Source organism: Chrysochloris asiatica, unplaced genomic scaffold (assembly GCF_000296735.1).
Source record: "Chrysochloris asiatica unplaced genomic scaffold, ChrAsi1.0 scaffold00081, whole genome shotgun sequence".
Lineage (NCBI taxonomy): Eukaryota > Metazoa > Chordata > Mammalia > Afrosoricida > Chrysochloridae > Chrysochloris > Chrysochloris asiatica.
Window position 1 is genome coordinate 13,020,070 of NW_006408599.1, and position 18,261 is coordinate 13,038,330.

The window sequence follows — 18,261 nt, forward strand, 5'->3', positions numbered from 1 at the left end:
GTATTGTTCAGTGTCATCCAGTCGGTTCCAACCCAGAATGACCCTGGACAGGGTGTCTGAGGTTGTAAAATTTGCAGCCTCATCTTTCTCACACAAATGTACCTAATGGAGTAGAAATGTGCTGGTCTCAGGATCAGAATCACTGTTTCCCAACACTAGGAGAACTTAACCTGAGGGGAATGTCCTACCACAGTGCCAGGTGAGAAGGCCTATGGGAAGGGGAGGGCTCCTCCATCCCCGGATGGGGCCAGCTTTCTCCCACCTTGAATTGCCCATGGAAAGCACTCATTTACTACAGTACGCCTTAGGAAAGTCAAGAAAGACCCTTCAGAATCCATGACATGCTGGGTTCTTAGCACCATAGGAGCACAACCCTCAGACACCGAATACTGGGTCAAGGACTAGCAGGAGCAATGCTCAGGTACTGTCAGCCCCACCCAGGGTCATGCCCTCATACCTGGAGTTCATCTCCATTCTCTGTGTCCCCACTTCTAGGCATTCTCAGCGGTGGGTCTGGAAGAGGACAATGCAGAGTCAGAAAGCTTCTGCTGGCATGTAGGGGCCCCTCCACAAGTCACCTAGAGGACAGGGCTGAAGGCACAGGCCACTTCTGCCTTCCAGGGTGTGAGGATGCCCGAGGCTCAGTCCAGACAGGAACACAGAACTAAAAAAGGTGCAAAATCCAAGTCCTGAGCCTTAGGACTTATGACAAAATCTAAAACGCCTTGTCCATGAGGTGGGCACAGGCAGGAACTGGATTTGTGATGCAGAGTTTGCCCCTGCCTGCAAGGCCGCTCAGAGGGGATCCCTGGGACCATTCTAGAACCTTCTGAGCCCAGCCCTCCATCAGTGAGTGCTGCCATGTAGGGTCAGATCCATAACCTTCTCCTAAGAAAGTTCAGCCAAATAAAAAGAGGTGCCACAGATGAGAGACCTTCTGCAGCCAAAATTCTCGACAGGGTCCTGGGACTCTGCAGCTTGGTCACAGCCTAGGGGGACAAGGACCACAAAACACAGGGACAGAGGCTACTACTCAGAAACACAGAGGAGGGGCTTGGGGAGCATGTGCAGGCAGAAGCTGAAGGACTAGGTGCTTCTTTCTCATGGTCTGCACCAAGGCTCCCTTGGTGTCGTGAACCAGGTCTCACTCACCTTTCAGGTGCCGTAGTCGCCTCCGGGCCACCTTCAGGTGCTTGGTCCGGCCCAGGTCCTCCCCCAGAAGATAGTACCAGCCGCTGATCTCCTGTCATGAGAGAATGGGTGATGTGCTCAGGCAGAGGTGGCCGGGGGACACAGGTCGGTCAGTCACCAACTCCCACAAGATCAGTACCTGAAGACCCTCCCTCAGGAGCAGTTTTCTCCATGGAGACAGACATGCTCTGAAGGCTCCAGTGCCTGCCCCTCCAGGAAGCCTTCCCTGATGCTCCGAGCAGTTTCCATGGTGTCTTAGCCCTAGAGGACAATCATCTATTTACAAACACAGGCTCCTTGGTGTGCCTAGCACCTGGGCCTGGGATACCATGTTGTTGTTAAGTGTCATCGAGTCAGTTCCAACCCATAGCAACCCTGTATAGGGTTTCCGAGGAGCAGCTGGTGAGCTTGAACCACCGACCTTGCAGTTCAAACAGCTTTGCAGTCTGACGTATTAACCCACAGTGCCACATCAGGACTCCTGATATACTATAGGAGTCTGATAAATGTTTGTTGGAAAAATAGAAGGGAGCCCAGAAAGCAGGCACCCTGAGGCTCCTGAGCAGCCCCCATGGGGGAACATTTTCTCCCTCGGAAATGAAGCTGCAGCTAAGAGAAGAACCACTAAGACTAACAGATGAGTGAAGGGTCCTTATCATCTTCCCCCAGAATTCTCCACCAGGACACAAAGCTAGACAGCAGGGCCACCTGGCAACTCCACGCAACAGACCACGAGACATCTCCAGGGTGTATAAAAGGAGAGTGTCCCTCCCCTGATCACGATCTTTCCATTTAGGGGTGAAGTGGAGAGTGGATATGGATAAGGGACAAGCCACCTAAAGGAAGTGGTATTTAAGTCCCCCAGAGCCTCGCCCAGCTTGAAGGAAAGTTCGGTAGAGGACGGTACTGCTTCCTCCATCCCTCTGTCTGTGCTAGACCCAGAATCTTGAGACCTGGTAGATGACCATGGATCAAGGGAACCCTGAAGCAGACCATGATAAGCACCTAGCCCTTCTCCTCCAAGGCTGGTCCAAGAATGTTCTGACCCCCGAGGGACCTGCCAATGTCCACACTGGCAGACACCATACCCTTCTGGGAGGACTTTGGACCACCTGACAACTTCTCTCAGGCAAGAGCAAACCCAGAAAGGGTCTCAAGCCCTACTCAACCAAACAAGTGACAAACACAGTGTGATTATTCAGACCACTGGACATCAGTTCTAGTGGGACATCATCTCACAGACAGAGGCTCTGCCCAAGGACTTCCAGAGCATTCCTTCCAAGAAAGGCCCCTGCCTATCCCAATGGGATGAGTCCACCAGAAGCTCCTAGGACTCACCTTCTCTGGAGTCAGGAGGGACTTCACCCCAAAGCTCATGCAGCCGATGAGTCTGCTACATCTGAAAGAATGAGAGGCATGAGTTAGCATCTTCTCATGTATCAGAGATGGGCCATCAACTATAGCACAGTTTTGCCTGATGCTGTTTACAGAGTTCTTTTACTGACATCATCCTTCTAAGCTTTGTAAGATCAGCCAGGGAGGAGTAACCATCTTCATTTTTCAGAGGAGACAATCAAGGTTCAGTTGTGGTTCCCCTTGAAAACCTTTGTACAACCCACTCTCCACTAATCACAGAAGTTCACACCCACCAACCCTCAAATTGACCTGGAAGCACTAATTTCTCTGGGTAGGTCTAAGAGTTTGTCCACACGACGAAGTTCAGCTCCCACGTCAGAGGTTATGTTCAGTTGAAGAGAAAAGTTATGAGACCACAGGCTCAAGAAGGTCTGTGTCAGGTCCCAGCAAGACCTAGGCAGTTCTTAGAAGGCTCCAGATCAAGGTCCTAAAAAAAAGTCACCCCAGACCAACCTGACCTGGCTATCAGTTGGACAGGAACGCATGAGTCTGAACTGATAGAAATGCCAGACTGTAGGCTGAGTTCACTCAAGCCTTCTTGGTTAGGAGGCATTCAAAGGTCCTGAAGAATGTCTATAGTTCCACCAGCATGTCCAACAACTGCAATTAACACTGGCAGCTTTTAATAATGACGGCTTAGATTAATTTTAATAAAGTATAAAAATTAATCTTGCTATTGTGAAAGAAAAGACTATTTGTAAATCTTATAGCCCTGGTGTGGCACCATAAGATAAACGCTCAACCACAAGGTCAGTTTGAATTGCACGATCGGTGGTTCAAACTCACCAGCTGCTCCTTGGAAACCCTCTACAGGGTCGCTATGCATCAGGACAGACTTGAAGGCACTTAACAACAACAACTTAGTTTAATGAGAAAACATCCATGAAATGATTAATAATGGTTGTTGCCTGCTAGGTAGGATTACGGGGGATTTGTGTTTTCTTCTCTGGATTTTCAGTGTTTTCCTCAGGGAGCAAGCATTTCTTAAGTCTTTGGTGGTGGTAGTATGCCATGGAGTAGGTTCCGACTCATAGCGACCCTGTATAGGGTTTCTGAGGCTGTAAATTTTTATGGAAGCAGAAAATCTCATCTTTCTCCCGTGGAACGGCTGGTAGTTTCAAACTGCTGATCTTGAGGTTAGCAGCCCAACTCATTAACCACTACACTACTAGAGCTCCTTTCTTAAATCATTAGGTGTTTACAAAAAAAGTTTTTAAGCAGTTCTGTTCTAGCACACCTTTCTCTGTCCTAACACTAGAGGTGTATGTTTGTTTAGTTTTGTTGGGGGTTTTTCCTGTTGTCCTTCCTGTCACCTCATCCTCAACTCAGACCTGTTTGTTGATAGGTTGAATAGCTATTAATCAGGAAACCTCATAGATATTTAGGGTTGGTGGCTGACTTCAATATCTGGAGGACCCATATGGAAGAGGGACTTGCTATGCTCTGTGGAAGGTGCAGCATCAGAGCCAAAGGTAGAATGGGCTGCCTGGATGGGTGGTGAACTCCCTGGGGTTGTACCTCCAGAAACCTGGTCTAAAGAGGCCTGAGCCAGGGCGGTGGCTCTAACCAGTAGTGCACAGCAGAAGCACCTGAAGAGCCTGTCCAAGATCTGTGCTCCAGGGCTTGCTCCTAGGAATGCAATCCGGAGATCCAAGGTGGGATCTGGGCATGGGAATTTGGAGAAATTTCTCCAGGCTTCCTGCGATGCCCTCAGGCCTGCTGCCCCAATTGGTCTAGAAGATCAGCATCAATATGTATTTTTGGATTCTTCAGAAAGAGAGAAAACTTACCACCTCAACTAGCTTCTCACAGGCAGTCAAGTCAAAGGCAGCATGAGGACGCAGAATGCTGGGGACTGGTCCTCAGAAAGGGCCCACCTCCCTACAAATTCAAGACCTGACCTCCAGCTATCTCTCACCAGTTACTCTCACTCTGCTCTCCCCATCCCTGTTCTTCCCTATCTGCAAGTCCTCTAGCCTTGGTTCCATCTGCTCTCCCTTACCCCCTCCCATCATATGAGGCCATAATCTATTCAAAAAAGATAATGTGGTCAACCCAGTAGAATTAGCCATTCACAGCCACCTCCCCAGCTCACCACCCCAAACAAATAGCCCTTCCTCTTGGGAAGTGGCCAAGTCAGCACTACCATGGTACAGCTGCTGTGACCATCACAAGCAGCAGACACTGATCTGAGCTGCCACTCCAGGAAAGCCTTGTCCAACTCCTTGCCACCAGTCTCATTTTGTTTACAATATTTCAAGAGAAGCCCAGTTGGTATCTAGGTATCAACACTTCCTTGCCATACATTTTTCTTTCACACTGGGCATGGCTGTAACTTTCTAAATTTCCAGGCAGGTGCTTTCACTATAAGTGCTGTCTCTCCCTGCCCTTCAGTAAGTGGAATTTTCATTCCCTGGTGCTTAGAGAATGTTAAATGGTGAATAACCTCCCTGAGCTTTGCTTCCTGTTAAGGGACCCCCAATGATTTCATGAGATCTCAGGCAGAGTAAATTGTCACAATTAATGTCCATAAGCAGGAACTTTTCTCTAAGTGTTCTTCAATGAGCTACTTCTTAAAGCAGCTTTTGAAAAGTCTTTGGCGGAAGAGACTTCTCTTACATGCAACCTGAGTACACGACAATATACACCGGTGCGGTCAGTTTTTAAATGTGGAAATTAACACTCACTCTGAACACTGCCCAAAATTTTGCTAGGTCCAAAGGCTCAGGGACTGACCCCACACTACTTCTGAATACCAAGCTCTGAGCTGAACTGAATCGATGCCCTCAGTAAAGGTTTGACAAATGGATGAATCCATCATGCCTATGGTTGACAGCCACTAGGCAAGACGCCGCTGCTGTGTTAAGGAAACAAAACAAACATGCAAGGGTTTCAATGGTGGTTCAAGACAGCAATATAAGGGGATATCACAAGGCAGGGTGAGATCGACAGATGAACAGTGCAGGCCACAATTCTGGAAGCTTGAAGAGACAGGAGATAGTTTAGGGCTGAGATGCTCAAGGAAGGCCTAACGAGTTAAACCAGAGACGCTAAGAGGAAGAGCATTTAAGAGAGGGAATAACCAGTTCATATGATCAGAGATAAGACTTCATTGGAGCATACATGGCTTAAATTTACTTTTGAGCACAGGGCAGGAAACATGATTCAAGATGAAAATGCATTATTTTTAGGGAATGCGCTTTAGTTCTCTCTCTAGGCAGTCTTAAGGAACCCTGGTGGTACAGTGGTTAAAGTGCTCAGCTGTGAGCCACAACGTTGATGGTTCGAACCCACCAGCCATTCTGTTGGAGAAAGATGTGTCAATCTACTTCCATAAAGATCACAGATTTGGAACCCTTATGAGGCACTTCTACTCTGTCCTATGAGGGGGTCGCTACTGAGTTGGAATTAACTAAATGGCAGTGAGTCTTAAAGGAGCTTAGCTAGTTCTGTTACAGGGTTAAACCAGTTAAACTCTATTTACTTTTCATTTGATGGCCTTACTTGCACATGTATTTCCATACATTATTTTCCTTGGGCTAGATTCCTAGCATTAGGCCACTGTACTTGGTAGTGAAGTCTTATTTATGAGGCAGATTTGGCACACAGTAAGGAGCTCTGGTAGCACAGTGTTTACGAATCGGGCTACAAACCGCAAGGTCAGCAGTTTGAAACTACCAGCTGCTCCGCGGGAGAAAGATGAGGCTTTCTGCTCCCGTAAAGATTTACAGCCTCAGAAACCCTGTTCAGGGCCGCTATGGGTCGGAGCCAATTCAATGGCACTTAACAACAGCAACAAGCAGTTCTGGTGTGGGGTTATAGGACAAGCACTGTAGTGCTAACTGCAAGGTCAGTGGTTCAAACCCACCAGCCACTACTTGGAAACCCTATAGAGGGTTGCTATGAGTCAGCACTGACTCAATGGCACTTGACAACAACAACAAGAAGACCATAAATTTAGTTACTACTAACATTCTTCAATTGTATGCACTTTTGTTTAAGTGGATATATAATATTAGGATTCTCTTCAAGATTGTTCTCTGGTGTGAATTCTGAAAGCACTATGATTGATTGCTTCAGTTTGGTTTTTGCCATATCATCACACAACTTTTAATTAGCTCAGTTCTGTATTAAATGACATTAAGGACTTACCGTTACTTTTCTACCTGTGCTTATATCGTTTTAAAGTCGTCTTTTAGAGATGTACACAGAGGAATTGCTTGAGAATATTCCACCCGAGTAGGAAAGTAGGTGGGGTCATAGATAAAATTGATTAGCCGTATATTGATCATTGATGGGTAATGCGTACACATAGTTTCACTATACAACGCTTTCTACTACAGCATGTGTCTGAAAAGATTTCTAATTTGTTAAAAATAAACATATAACGAAGAGCTCACCTCCGTAACTTAAGAGCCTCCATGCTGAAAGAAGCCTCAGAGATCACTGCATTTTACAGACAAGGAAAGGGAGGCCCAGACAGGGGAAGAGACTTGCCCTCAACCTCACAACAAGTCTGAAAGCTATTTCTCTAGGGTCGGCTCCCCTCATTTCCCTCTGTCATAAGTTAAAATCATCTGGCTCTTCCCAGGGCTTCTCTGTACCCTGACTCTGTTTCTCTAATACAAGTTTACAGCCACCACTGGAAGGATTGTGACAAGTTGAGAAACAAACGTTTCTGATTTATCTACAATTGGTTTCAAAATGTGACCACTACACACTGAGCCGACGATTTATAATAAAACGACACAACACTACACACACTATGACGTCCTGGTGTGGTGATGTAGGATAAACACTGGACCACAAACCACAAAGTCAGCAACTCAAACCCACCGGCTGCTCCTCGGAGACCCTACACAGGGTTGCTGTGAATCGGAACCGACTGGACAGCACTTAACAACAATATATATGCTATGAGAAGTAGATGAGGCCCAAGGAACAAGTATACTGACAGAAAGAGTATGGCTTTGAGATCATTTTCCTCCCATGGACTTGGTCAAGTGCGCTATAGTGTGGTTACAAGTACTGTATAGTTTACACAAGTAGAAGGCACATCATACAGGTTTTTGCAAACTGTGCAGTCCTCTTGCTCATTGGTTTCCTATGCATGCTATGTGTGTTATATGAGTGCACACATTATTCATGTGGGCGCATTATATGTGTAAAATACAGATCATGGACTTGGTTGGGGCCAGACTATCTGAACTTTCATCTTGTTTCTATGATAACCTGGCTGTGTTACCTTTGGCAAGGTACTCAATATCTCTGTACCTCTGTTTCTTCAGCTGTAAAAGAGAGACCATAATAACAATAATACCCATATGGTGTTGTGAGGATAAAATGAGCTAATGCATGGCATGTGCTTAGATTAATGTTCACATATACCTACTGCCTAATTAATATGAACTGCCATTCCTTTGTGAATAGCAACCAGACCAGGATGCACTTCCTCACAACTTCTATTCAATACTGTCCTGGAAATCTTAGCCAGAGCTATAAGGCAAGAAAGAGAAATTACAGGCATACACATAAAACTGTCTCTATTTGAAGATGATATCATCCTATACATAAAAAAATCTCAACCACATCCAGATCTCCAGAGATGGGAAATTTCCACTTGAAAGGACGAGCAGACCAGCCTGGAGCGGCTAGAAGAACGGAAGATACTTCTTGAAAGAAAGACCTACAGGAAAAATACAAAACAATAAAGGCAGATGGACTGTTACTACAAGAACAAACAAGTTGCTTGCCCAGGAAACATCAAGGCAAGTGGTCGGGTCCCCTCAGTGCAAACCCCCTTCCAAGAATAAGACTCAAGACTCAATGAGAATACACGCTCTGATTGGTGACCACGCTCATCACCGATAAGGGGAAGTGAGGGAAAAACAGCAATGAAGTGGCGAACTAAGCTCTACAATGTGGAGAGTGAAGCGTTCAGCTGATAAAAAGAGAGGGCATATGCACAAGAACACCCACACTTGCAGATAATACCCACTTGACCTGGCTTCAATGATTGGATAATCAGAGCTCAACCAGAAGAGGAAAAAAAGAGTAATCTGATACAATTTGATGAACTTGACCTACACCTATGGATGCAGTAGCTCAAAAGAGGGAACAAATCCTTACAGCAAGAATCATTCCCACTCCCTCTACACACAGAGTAGACAGGGATGGGCAACTTGGACATTGGCTACCCAAAATGGGGAGGAGGGAGCTACAAAGGCAGGAAGTGACTGGCTTACAAGCTTTCAAGAGGGAACCTAGAGTCAGGGGTCCTGGAGGAAGACAGAATCTCCAGTGAGTAGTATCCAATCTGTCTAGGCGGAGCTGATGAAATGAAATGCAGATAGGTCTCTTGTGAAACAATAGTGAATAACTGTTATCAGGACTGATTGTGAGGGTTAGAAATGTAAAGGCAGATGTTTTATAGCAAAGAAAGGAGTGATTAACTTTCCAGTCTAGGAGCGGAGGTCCCTGGGACCATCAAGGGAGAAGAGCCGAGAGCGGGACCCTACCCAGAGAAGCAGTGATGCCTGAGGTGGAGGCAGACACGATGACGTGGAGCGATGGAGCAGCTGGGGATTTTAGATCCAGAGAGGGAGAGGGGCTGTGTGCTGAAGACTAGGGGGAGGGTATTGTAGGGGGCAGGCTTGCAGGGTATACCTTTTGGTTGGTTGATGATGCATGAAGGGTATTGTAACCATGGCAATGAAACGATATACGATAGAATGAATGTAAAACTAATGTTCTCCCATGTAAACTATCATATAATTCACAATAAAACATTAAAAAAAAAATCTCAAAGGCTTAGCAAGAAAATTGCTAATTGAGAGATTCAGCAAAGTGACAAGGTACAAGATCAAAAATTGGTCTGATTCCTTCAGGGCTGGGAAACCTTTGTTCTGCCAAGGGTCTTTGGAATATTTATAATATCACTTAATATAAATTTATGTTGCTATGAAAACAGTTCCTAGAATTATTGAATTTTGAGTTACACCTGAAGTTTCCTTGGCAGGGCCAGACCAAACGATTTAGCAGGCTTATATGGCCAGATGTTACCTGTCCCGGTATTGTTTTCCTTAGCTCCTTTTCAGAGTTCGCTTGGTTAAGGTCTAACCAAAAACAAAGCCACTTACACTAGCCACACAAAAAATGAAAGACTAAGAAATAAATCTATCGAGAGAAACAAAAGACCTATACAAAGAAAACTACAAAGAAATACAAGAAATCTATATAAATGGAAGAATATGCCAAGCTCATGGATAGAAGGACTCCTGGTGTGGCACTGTAGGATCAGCACTGGACTTCAAAACACAAGGTTGGCAATTCAAACCCACCATCTGCTCCTCAGAAACCCTATAGAGGGTCACTATGAGTCAGAATCAACTTGATGGCAATTCAAACCCACCATCTGCTCCTCAGAAACCCTATAGAGGGTCACTATGAGTCAGAATCAACTTGATGATAGAAAGACTTAATATTGTGAAAATGTCAATACTACCTAAAGTAATTCTACAGATATAATCTCAATCCAGATCCCAACTTCATTCTTTAAAGAGATTTAAAATACAAAACTTCAACTTTATATGGAATTGCAAAAGATTTCAAATAAGCAAAATACTACTAAAGAAGAAAAAGTAGGGCATCTCACACTTTCTGATCTCAAAACCATGGTAATCAAAACAGTTTGGTATGAACAAAACAACAGACACATAGACTAACGGAACAGAATTGAGAACCCAGAAGTAAATCCATCCTGCTATGGACACCAACAGATCTGTGTTGGAAGAAGTGCAGTCAGAGTGCTCCTTGAAGGCCAGGATGACCAAACTTCATCTCTCATACTTGGGACGTATTGTCAGGAGGGACCAGTCACTGGAGAAGGATATCATGTTTGGTAAGGTGGAGGGTCAGAGAAAAAGAGGAAGACCCCCAGCGAGATGGATTAGCCAAGTGGCAGCATCAATGGGCTCAAGAGTCGCAACAATAGTGACGTTGGCCCAGAATCAGGCAGTGTTTCCTTCTGCTGTGCATAAGGTCGCTATGAGTCGGTACCGACTCGATGGCACTTAACAGCAACAACAACATAAATACACTATCAAACATAACTAAAAACACATAAACAGCAGAAGACAAACTAGATGACTGTGACCTTCCAAAAATTAGGCACTTAAGCACATGAAAAGATTTCACCAAAAAGCAAAAAGAGAGCTCACAGACTTGAAAAAAAAAAAATGTTTGGCAATAACATATCAGACAAAGGATTAATCTCTAGAATCTATTAAAAAAAAAAGTACTTCAACAAGAAAAGAATAAATAATCCAAATTAAAAATGAGCAAAAAGCATAAACTGTAGACACTTCACCAAAGAAGGCATTCATTCAGGTGACCAATAGCCATATGAAGAAATACTCGAGACCATTAGCCATTAGAGAGATGCCAATCAAAACAAGAATGAGATATCATCTCATCGCAGCATTAATAGTGTTGTTGTTGTTAGGTGCTGTCAAGTCAGTATACCAACTCATAGCAACCCTACGCACAACAGAACAAAACACTGCCCAGTCCTGCACCGGTCTCACAATCGTTGCTACACTTGAGCCCATTGCTGCTGCCACTGTAGCAATGCATCTCATTGGGAGGTCTTCCTCTTTTCAGCTGACCCTCCACTTTACCAAGCAGAATTAATCGCAAAGTTTAAAACTGGAAAAAAAAAAAAAAAAAGAGCACAACAAATGTTGATGGAGGTATGGAGAGACTAGAACCCTCAGACACTGCTGGCAGAACTGAAAAATTGTACGACCGCTGTGGAAAACAGTATGGCACTTCCTTAAAACGTTGCAAATAGAATTACTGTATGACCCAGTGGTATCACTAGTTGGTATCTATCCCAGAGAAACAAGAGTTTTGACACAGCTAGATATACGCACACCATGTTCAGAAGGATTAGAAGGGAAAGAAGAAGGGTAGAAACAGAAAACACAGAGAGCAAGTGGAATCAGTGATGTTACTGTAGGGACTGCCATCAATGACCAGAAACAAAATGCGCATGAACCGTCAAATTTAAAAAATGCATGTGCTCTAAAGGTAGAAGTTTTGTAACAAGGAAGGGAGTGATTAATTCTCCAGGATAGGAGCAGAGGCCTCTGGAACCATCAACAGAGAAGAGCCGAGAACGGGACCCAGAGAAACAGAAATGCCTGAGATAAAGACAGAGATGATGATGTGGAGTGATAAAGCGACTGGGGACTTTGGACCCAGAGAGGGAAAGGGACTGTGGGCCGAAAACTGGGGGGAGGAGGGGGAAGTGTAGGGGGCAGGTTTCTGGGATATACCCTTTGGGTGGTTGATGATGCATGGAGGGGATTGCAACCATGGCAATGAGATGATACACGATGGAATGAATGTAAAACTAAAGTTCTCCCATGTAAACTATCATATAACTCACAATAAAACATTTTAAAAAATGCATTTGCTCTATAAACTATAAAAAACCTTCACCATAAAAAGTTTAAATAAATAAATAAAATACAGTTGTTATTACACAATCTCAGGTAATTTCCTTCACCTTCATAAGCCTCAACGGCCTCCTCTCTGCAGAGAGGGACTATAATAATTCCTAACTTTCAGGGCTGTTGTGAGGATTAAATGAAATAATGTAAATAAAGTGCTTGGCCAGTTCAATAAATGCTTATTTCCTTCCTTCCGCAATTGTCTTTCATGTTGATGAGCTGAATGTCCATCCTTCAGAGGAGCACAATTGGATTTGAGGGCGTTCAGCAAGCTAGAAGTTTCCTGCAACTCCTCTGCCTGCCTCCTCTGGCTCAGAGGACTTCTAGCTCAGAAGTGGATCAATGATACGCCCCCCACCCCCACCCCCCGGCACCCCAGCTGAGCCAGCCTCTGTGGTGCTGACAGCATTGGCAAGGTCGTCTGTTCCCAAAGCGAGCCTGTCTGAGCCTGCTGTGTCCCTCTGTGCTTTGGGTTGGGACTGTGACCACGAGTTCGACTGTGTTTTGGTTAATAGGGATTCGCACTTTCCCAAAATAGGCAACAAGTGGAGACACTGCCTCCGTCTCGCTGACTCACTTTCCCTGGCCTCCCTTGCCTTTCAAAAAAAAAAAGGGAACTGTTTTACTGGCTTCTTCTCCAGTAGCTCCCTGCCCACCTGCTCTAGTCTCCCAGGAAGACAGAACTCTTCCCACAGCTGGGTGTCTGCCTCCAGCACCTGCTCCAATCCTTGCCTTCGCCCAGTGCCTTCCAGGGTATACCGTGCTGCCTCTCTGACCCTCCTGTTTCTTTCAGGGCTTTGTCTTCATTTGCACCTCTTTTTAAAGGCAGAATTCTGGCGTTGGTCCTCGACACTCAATGTTCTTTCTGGGTGAGCTCACCTGCTCAGAAGGCAGCTTAACCACTGCCTTCATGTTGGTGGCTCCCCTAATCACTATGACCAACATAGAATCCTCTCTCACCTGAGCTCCAGGTCTGTGAAGCAACTTTCCCCTGGACCACCCTCACCTGGCTGTCCTCCAAGACCCTTCATCTCACTGTATCCAAAGCTGAATTCACGATCCCTCTCCAGTACATGTTCTCTTTGCTGGACACACCACCATCTACCTAGGTGTCATCCTTGACTTTCTTCTGCAGCTCACACAGCTAAGTCAGCACCCAGTACTACTGGCTTAATCTCCTAAATATATCCTGGATCTCTTTACCTGCCTCCATCGAAGTCATCTCTCACACAGATCTCACTCTATCAAAATCATCTCTCACACAAGAATCTCCTAATTCCTCTCCAACCTAACTCCACCTTCCCAAGAACTTGTCATTCCCCAGCTCAAAACCCTATCACCAAACAGCTTCCTAAATATCAAATGGGCTGCACAGGGATCACCATGAGAACTTGTTTCAATGCAGATTCCTAGGTACACTCAGGAAGATTCTGATTTAGTCAGTCTGAAGTAGCATCTGGGAACCTGCATCTTAGGTGATTCTGATGCATAAACAAGGCCAAGAACAACTGGCCATTAGGAGAAAAACCAAGCTCCTGGCAGAACCTACAGAACTGTCTGATTTGGTTTATGGCAACCTTTCCACCTTATCTCTGGCCAATGTACTTAACCCTACAGCAACAACAGTGAGCTTACAGTTTCGTCCCCTCCCCAGCCCTAGCCTGCTCTCCCTTGTTCATTCTACTAGCTCTTTCTTCTATCCTTTGGCTTGTGCACCCAGGAGGCACTATAGCACTGACAGTGATGGTGCTTGGGTCCAGCTGCCCAGTTTGAATTCTGGCTTTACTGTTCACGATCGGGAACAAGTTACTAACTTTCTGAGCTTCTGTTTCCTCTTCTGAAAACCAGGGGCAAAAACACACTCAGATTTTGTAAGAATTAAATTATAATGAAATGTTCAAAGGAAATACGGAGTTAGAAAACCAAAAAGGAAGAACATACTCAGGCATTTCTCAAGCCAAAAACACTGAAGAAAATATGAATTCTACAGGCAAAGTGAATGACACAGGAAGCATCAAAAAAAGATGGAAGGAATATGCAGAGTCACTGTACCAAAGAATCAGTCGACATTCAATCATTTCAGGAAGTCGTATATGATCAAGAACCAATGGTACTGAAGGAAGAAGTTCAAGCTGTACTGAAAGCATTGGCAAAAAAAATAGATAAAAGTAAACAACACTTCAGGAATTGACGGAATATCAATTGAGATGTTTCAACAAATGAATGCAAATACTCACTTGTCTATGACAGCTACCTGACTGGAAGAGATCCATATTTGTATCCATTCCAAAGAAAGGTGATCCATCAGAGTGCAAATTATCAAGCAATATCATTACTATCACATGCAAGTAAATCCTCTCTGAAGATAAATTTTAAATGGTTGTATCTGTACATCAACAAGGAATTGCCAGAAATTCAAGTCAGATTCAGAAGAGGACATGAAATGAGAAATCATACTGCTGATGTCAGAGATGCATCTTGACTAAAAGCAGAGAACACTAGAAAGATGTTTACCTGTGTTTTATTGACTATGCAAAGGTAGTCAGCTGGTACATCATAACAGATTATGGGTAACATTGCAAAGAGCAGAAATTCCAAAACACTTTATTGTGCTCATGTGGAACCTGCACATAAACCAAGAGACAATTGTTCAACCAGAACAAGTAGGCAATATCTGGTTTAAAATCAGGAAAGGTGGTGTTAGGGTTGTATCCTGAACCATACTTATTCAATCTATATGCTGAGCAAATAATCCAAGAAGCTAGATTGTATGAAGGAGAACACGTATCAGGATTGAAGGAAGACACATTAACAACCTGCAAAATGCAGATTACACACCTTGCATGCTAAAAGCAAAGCGGACTCTATGCATTTACTGATCAAGATCAAGGAGCACAGCCTTTGGTATGGATTGCATCTCAGTGTAAAGAAAATAAAAATCCTCACCACTGGACCAATAAACAACATTCTTATATTACACACCTTGCATGCTAAAAGCAAAGCGGACTCTATGCATTTACTGATCAAGATCAAGATCAAAGACAACAGCCTTCAGATTGGATTATACCTCAATGTAAAGAAAACAAAAAATCCTCACAAGGAACATCATGGTAAGATTTAAATCAGAGAAAAGATTTAAATTTTCAAGGATTTCATTTTACTTGGATCCACAATCAATACCCATGGAAGTACAGTCAAGAAATTGATGAACATATAACACTGAGCAAATTTGCTGCAAAAGACCTCTTTTAAGTGTTAAAAAGCAAAAATATCACATTGACAGCTAAGGTGTGCCTGGCCCATGACACGGTGCTTTCAGTCACCTCAGATGTATATACATGATGCACAATGAAGGAGAACGGATGCCTTTGAGTTATGATGTTGACAAGGAATACTGAATGTGCCATAGACTGCCAGAAGAATGAACACATCTGTCTTGTAAGTACAGCCAGAATCGTCCAGGATGGAAGACCTGGTCTCATGTACTTTAAACATATGATCAAAAAGAACCTTTCCCTGGAGAAGGACATCATGCTTGGTAGAGGGTCAGCAAAAAAAAAAAAAGGAAGACCTGCAATGAAATGGATTGTCATAGTAACTGTAACAATGGACTCAAACATAGGAACTGTTATGAGGATGGCACAGGACCAGGCAGTGTTTTATTCTGTTGCACACAGGGTTGCTATGACTCAGAACCAACTCAACAGCACTTAACAACAAGAATGAAATGAGATAATGTACTGTTAATTCCTGGCTTATGGTAAGCACCCAGTAAATGATTGCTCTTGTTATTAATGGGATGCTCTCTATTAGTGATCCACGTGAGGGCAGGACACTGTCTGATTGACCCCCTGTGTCCCCAACACCAAGAAGGATGCTGCAACATTGGTACCCAGGAAACAGCAACCAAATGAATGAAAGAATGTGGTCTATAGTATCTAAGCACCATTTTATGATAAAAAGCAGATGTTCTAATATAAGACAAATCACTTATTCTGAAGGTTGAATAGGCATACTAGCTAATAAAACACAGGGCACTAAAAACTGTCGTACTATGGTGGTTTGTGAGTTGCTGTAATTCTGAAAGGTATGCCACCGGAATTTTAAATACCAGCAGGGTCACCCATGGTGGACAGGTTTCAGATGAGCTTCCAGACAAAGACAGACTAGGAAGAAAGAGTGATGAACTACTTCCAAATATTTACTCACTGAAAACCTTATGAATAGCAGAGAAACACTGTCAGATATAGTGCCGGAAAATGAGCCCCTCAGGTTGGAAGGCACTCAAAATGTGACTGGGGAAGAGCTGCTACCTCAAAGTAGAGTTGACCATAATGATGTGAATGGAGTAAAGCCCGTGGAAGAAAAGCCCGTGGGCCCGTCATTTGTTGATGGGGCACAGCTCAAAATGAAGAGAAACAGCTGTAAACATCCATGGAAAATTGCAACATGGAATGTACAAAGTATGAATCTGGGAAAATTGGAAGTTGTCAAAAATGAAATGGAAAGCATAAACATCGATATCTCAGGAATTAGTAAGTTGAAAAGGACAGGTATTGGCCATTTTGAATCTGACAACCACATGGTTTACACTATGTCAGAAATGACAAATTGAAGAGGAATGGTGTTACATTCATCGTCAAAAAGAACACATGAGATACAATGCTGTCTGTGATAGGATAATATCCATGCGCCTACAAGGAAGCCCAGTTAATACCACTATTATTCAAATTTATGCACCAACCACTAAAGACAGTGAGAATAAAATAGAAGAATTCTACCAACTTCTTCAATCTGAAATTGATCAAACATGAAATCAAGAGGTATTGATCATTACTGGTGATTGGAATGCAAAGATTGGGAGCAAAGAGGAAGGATCAGTAGTTGGAAAATATGGCCTTAGTGATAGAAATGATGTGGGAGAATGCATGATAGAATTCTACAAAAATCAATGATTTGTTCATTTCAAATACCTTCTTTAGACAGCATAAGAGACGATTATACTCATGGACCTCACCAGATGGGATACATAAAAATCAAATAGACTACATCTGTGGAAAGAGAAGATGGAAAAGCTCCACATCATCAGTCAAAACAAGGCCAGGGGCAGATTGTGGAACAGACCATCAATTACTCATATGCAAATCCAAACTGAAGTTGAAGAAAATGAAAACAAGTCAATGAGAGCCAAAATATGACCTTGAATATATCTCACCTGAATTTAGAGATCATCTAAAGAACAGATTTGATACATTAAACACTAAAGACCGAAGACCAGAAGAGTTGTGGGATAACATCAAAAACATCATACATGAAGAAAGCAAAAAGTCATTGAGAAGACAAGAAAGAAGGAAAAGGTCCAAATGAATGTCAGAAGAGACACTGAAACTTGCTCTCCAGCATAGAGATGCTAAAGCAAATGGAAGAAATGAGGAGGTCCAAGAGCTGAACAGAAAATTTCAAAGATCAGCTCAAGAAGATAAAGCCAAATATTACAACAAAATGTGCAAAGATCCGGAGTCAGAAAACCAAAAAGGAAGAACACGCTCAGCATTTCTCAAGCTGGGGTAACTGAAGAAAAAAATTCAAGCCTCGACTTTCGTTATTGAAAGATTCTCTGAGCAAATTATTGAATGATGCAAAAAGCATCAAGAGAAAATGGAAGGAATACACAGAGTCACTGTACCAAAGGAATGGTTAATGTTCAACCGTTTCGACAGGTAGCATATGATCAAGAGCCAATGATACTGAAGGAGGAAATCCAAGGTGCATTGAAGGAATTGGCAAAGAACAAGTCACCAGGAATTCATGGAATAAAAATTGAAATCTTTCAAGAAAGTGAGGTAGCACAGGAGGCACTCACTCATCTCTTTCAAGAAATTTGGAAGAAAACTATCTGGCCGACGGACTGGAATAGATCCATATTTGTGCCCATTCCAAAGAGCGGTGACCTGACGGAATGTGGAAATCATCGGACGATATCCCATACGAGTAAAGTTTTGCTAATGGTAATACAGAAACGGCTACAATCATACATTGACAGAGGCCGTGGAACCAGGGATATCATTGCTGATGTCTGATGGATCTTGGCTGAAAGCAGAGAATATCAGAAAGATGTTTACATGTGCTTTATTGACTA

General features: G+C 43.6%; 1 protein-coding gene across 1 annotated transcript in view; it reads right to left on the reverse strand.

Annotated features, from left to right (window-relative positions):
- RGS3 (regulator of G-protein signaling 3) overlaps window positions 1-18,261 on the reverse strand; it is a 168,929-nt gene that overhangs the window by 125,551 nt on the left and 25,117 nt on the right. The window contains exons 6-8 of the mRNA XM_006865697.1: window positions 2,530-2,590; window positions 1,153-1,243; window positions 458-513 (exon numbers count right to left, since the gene is read on the reverse strand). Of these exons, the coding sequence (XP_006865759.1) occupies window positions 458-513; window positions 1,153-1,243; window positions 2,530-2,590 (208 nt within the window). The remainder of the gene's footprint in view (window positions 1-457; window positions 514-1,152; window positions 1,244-2,529; window positions 2,591-18,261) is intronic.